This window comes from Ursus arctos, unplaced genomic scaffold, assembly GCF_023065955.2.
Source record: "Ursus arctos isolate Adak ecotype North America unplaced genomic scaffold, UrsArc2.0 scaffold_1, whole genome shotgun sequence".
NCBI lineage: Eukaryota > Metazoa > Chordata > Mammalia > Carnivora > Ursidae > Ursus > Ursus arctos.
Window position 1 is genome coordinate 76,934,165 of NW_026622763.1, and position 4,127 is coordinate 76,938,291.

Sequence of the window (4,127 nt, forward strand, 5' to 3'; positions counted from 1 at the left end):
CAGAAGGAGAGGGAGAAGCAGGCTCCCCAATGAGCAGGGAGCCCGATCCCAGGAGCAGACACTTAACCGACTGAGTCACCCAGGCGTCCCTACCCCTACTTCACTTTACCATGATGTACTTCATTCTTTTGTCTCCTGTAGCTTATATGCCACGGACTATAGTCATGTGTATATTTTACTTTTTTGGGTGATTTTTTTCATTGTGGTAAAATATACATGAAATCTGCCATCTCACCATTTTTAAGTACATGATTCATTAAGCACATTCACCTTGTTGTGCAGCCATCACCACCATCCAGTTCCAAAACTTTTTCATCACCTGAAGCAGAAGTTCTGTACCCAGTAAACATGAACTCCCCATCTTCCTTCCTTCCAGCCCCTGCTAAGCTCTCATCAACTTTCTGTATCTATGCATTTACCTATCCTGGGTATCTCATATTAGTGGAATCCTATGTATTTGTCCTCTGTGTCTGGCTTATTTCACTTATATTTTAAAGTTCATCTGTGTTGTAGTGTCTGTCAAGTGCTTTAAACTACACTGTTGTTATCCGGGATCCCGCTCCCTTTCAAGTTTGCTTGCTTCAAGCAAGCATCTGGAGCGTTCATGCTAAGAGCCTCTGATAAGGGGTTTCTTGGGAGATATGGCCAAAGTGGGGTTTTTGTGTGTAGGTGAGGAAATTTGTCTTCTCTGGAACTACCTTACAATTTTGAGGCAGAGACACAGTTTTGTTAACACAACCACAGTTCCAAGCTCTGAGGACAAAGTGAGAGCAAGTCACCACATTCAGCAGTGTTATCTTTTATGCGACTACAGTTCAAGCAGGGTAGAAACTTCAACATTACAGACAAATCCTGAATTAGTATTTCATTATTCATGGTCTACACAGATGAAAATAGGAAAGCTATTTTGAGTTCCATGATATTTGATGTAGGAATTGCCTCTTTGAAATAAATGGGTCCATTCTACTCTCCCAACCTTTAACCACAACTGTTCTTTACATTTATCCTGAGAGCTCACTCTTAGGAATAAAAACATAATGGGAAATCCTGAATCTTTATTTTACCATCTTTCTAAAATGCCTGTGTGTGTGTGTGTGTGTGTGTGTGTGTGTGTGTGTGTGTGTGTTTTCGTCTGAATAACTGTCACCTCTTTCTGATCAATTTTTTAGAAATCTAATTCTTGTAATAAGTGTTTTTAGCAAATAATCCCAGATGCTGTTCTAAAACTGGAATAAAATAAACTATGTAGATTTTAAATCCATTAATCAAAATGCCTTCAGTTTCCATTCCAGCAAAGGCAGAAAACAGCCCTGTGCAGCCCGCTACGATTTCAAACATAGCACTCACTAGCTGCCTTTTAAGAGCCTTCAGGGACGGAGTAGATCAACAATTTTTGGTTTTCAGTTTCCCAGACAGTGAAGTGGAGATTTGGTAATTTTCTCAAGTGAAACCAAATTCAATAACTTTCAAATAGAAACTGAGCATCAAAATTCCAAATAAAGGATATTGGATTTTCATTTAACTATTAAAAATCTCAAGCTTAAAGTCTTCAGTGTAATATTCAAACATGTTTGGTATCCATTTTGTTGGCTTTAATTAAACATAATACAAAGTAACCAATAATTCTAGTAACTATCACCTTAGAGGAAATATGGATGTGGTTGCTATTTATTTCCTTTGTGGCGTTTTCTTCATTACCTTTGCTTTCTTTTCATTGTGCTTCACCAGCCACCCGAAGACATATGGGTGCATGTGAATCACTTGTTTACGTGCACATCTGTGCAAATACAGAAGATGGTAGGTTCAAAAAGAAGAATCAGCTTCCCTCCCATTCTCTGGCCCTCTCCCACAAAAGAAGAATTAGTCCAGTTGGTTTTTCAAAATGGATTCCAGGATTCTTAGTGTTCCCTCAGGCTCAGGGTAGTTGATAGGAAAAGCCTATAATCCCCTCAGTAGCTTTTCAGTTTGTTTAGGGAATGGATCAAAGAAAGATTTTCCTGGGTGGCATGATTTTTTTTATTGTATGAGAGAAAATAGCACTTGGGTGTCTTTTGTTTGAGGACGATCTTAGCAGGCACCGCATAATGTACCTCTCAGTCAGAGTCCTAGTCAGCAAGCTGGTAGACATTAAGATTCTGGATTCTTCATTGATTATTATTAGTCATTGTTGGGCAATTGACTTCCTGCCCTAACAACTGGACTGGCATCGATATCCAGCATTTTGCAGTTGGATTTATTAGATTCTTTCTATGACAAATGCTTCCAAAAAGAGTTATGTTGAGATATGCTTCTAAAAGGAGTTATACTGCCTAGGGGTGTAGTGAAAGCTCTAGCATTTCACTAATATTTCACAAAAACAATGTTATTCTAGTTCCCAGATAGAACTGACATTGGGCTTTTACGGTTAGAGTAAAAGAATGGTAAAACAATACCTACAAAAGAACTCAAGGTAAAGGCACCATCCCAAATCTAAAGTGTTTTGACTTTGTACTCCAAAAGACTTTTATTCTCGTATTAGTTACAAACTGGAGGTTCAATTCGGTATTCCACAGCCTAGGTGAGCTCTTTTTTCAAGTGATGTTGTTACTTTTCCAATCCACCAGTTAAAAGCCAAATACCATATTCCAAGCTGCCAGGCCACCAAGAAAACAAGATGAAATGAATTTGGTAGGAAGGACTAGAGTTAGGTTTGGGATCATTTTTAGCTAACATTCCACTGTCTAAAGGTCAGTAATCCAAATCCTTTTTAATTTGAACACACTGGGGAACAGCTGAATGCTCACACTGAGGCATAATTCAGGCTATGTTCTTTTGTTGATGTGTGTGTGTGAATGTATTTCATCTAATGTAGGGCAAAGGGACAGTCGCTCCTGCCTCTTTATATCCCCGACTCCCAAAATAGCACCCTGTTATATGTTGACCATGCCACACAGATTTAGTGATGAGACTATGACTTTATATGTTGACCATGCCACAGAGATTTAGTGATGAGACTATGACTTTAAGCAAGGCTGTATTACCTGCCTCAGAGGAACAAGTGAGTTAGTGACAACACAGGCTCAGGACCTGTATTTGGGTCCTCCGGAGAAACAGAATCAGTAGGAGGTACAGAGATACATAAGAGGAGATTTATTATGGGAACTGGCTCGTGTGATTATGGAGGCTGAGATCTGCTGTCTGCAAGCCAGAGCACCAGGAAAGCTGGCAGTGTAATTCAGTCTGAGGCCAAAGGCCTGAGACCTGAGGGGATGCTGGTGTAAGTCCCAGAGTCTGAAGGCCAGAGAACCAGCAGGTCCAATGTCTGGGGGCAGGAGAAGATGCATGTCCCAGCTCAAGAAGAAAGAAAGGGAATCTTCCCTTCTTCCACTTTTTGGTCCTATATGGGCCCTGTCAATTGGGCAATGCCCGCCCACACTGGAGAGGGCATATCTCTCTACTCAGTCTACTGATTCAAATACTAATCTCTTCCAGAAACATCCCCACAGACACACCCCAAAATAATATTTTACTAGCTATCTGGGCATCCCTATTCCCAGTCAAGTTGGACATAAAGTTAACCATCACAGGACTTTAAGAATACACTACAGTTTTGCCCATGAAACTGCAAATGTAGGAAACGCTCAAGTTTCTGTCTTGAGTGTATCAGCTAGCATGATGTGATGTATATAATCAATTCTTCCCTATTCCTCCCGATCTGGCCTTCATGTCTCCCACCTCATCTTTCTTTCTCTTTCTTTGGCTTTATATAGGTGTTGGGAGTCCCTACAGAGGATACCTGGCCTGGAGTTTCTAAGCTACCTAACTACAATCCAGGTAATATCGATTTGAGCTTCTGAATGCTCTGAAAATTAGCAATGTAAAGACATTTGCCACAAAGACACAATGCCCTTCTTTTATTGTTAACTCGACAGTGAAGAGAGGTCTGGATGAACTTTTAGATTCATATATTCCCTGCTGATCCTTTTATGAGAAGGACACTGAAATAGTAGTTGAGGTTAGATCAGTTCTCCAACTCTGTACAACACCAGTGGCAAGCTGCATAAGAATTTGGAATGACCATTACCGTGAATTCCACATCCGTTTCCAAATATCCAATGGCTAAAAAAAAACTCAAAAGATGGTCTCAA

General features: G+C 40.2%; 1 protein-coding gene across 4 annotated transcripts in view; it reads left to right on the top strand.

The window, feature by feature from the left end:
* Positions 1-4,127, top strand: part of CDK15 (cyclin dependent kinase 15) — a 76,985-nt gene that overhangs the window by 37,259 nt on the left and 35,599 nt on the right. For all 4 annotated transcript variants that reach the window (XM_057304057.1, XM_026492164.4, XM_044381272.3 and 1 more), the window contains one exon: positions 3,750-3,813. In XM_057304057.1, coding sequence (XP_057160040.1) covers positions 3,750-3,813 — 64 coding nt within the window. The remainder of the gene's footprint in view (positions 1-3,749; positions 3,814-4,127) is intronic.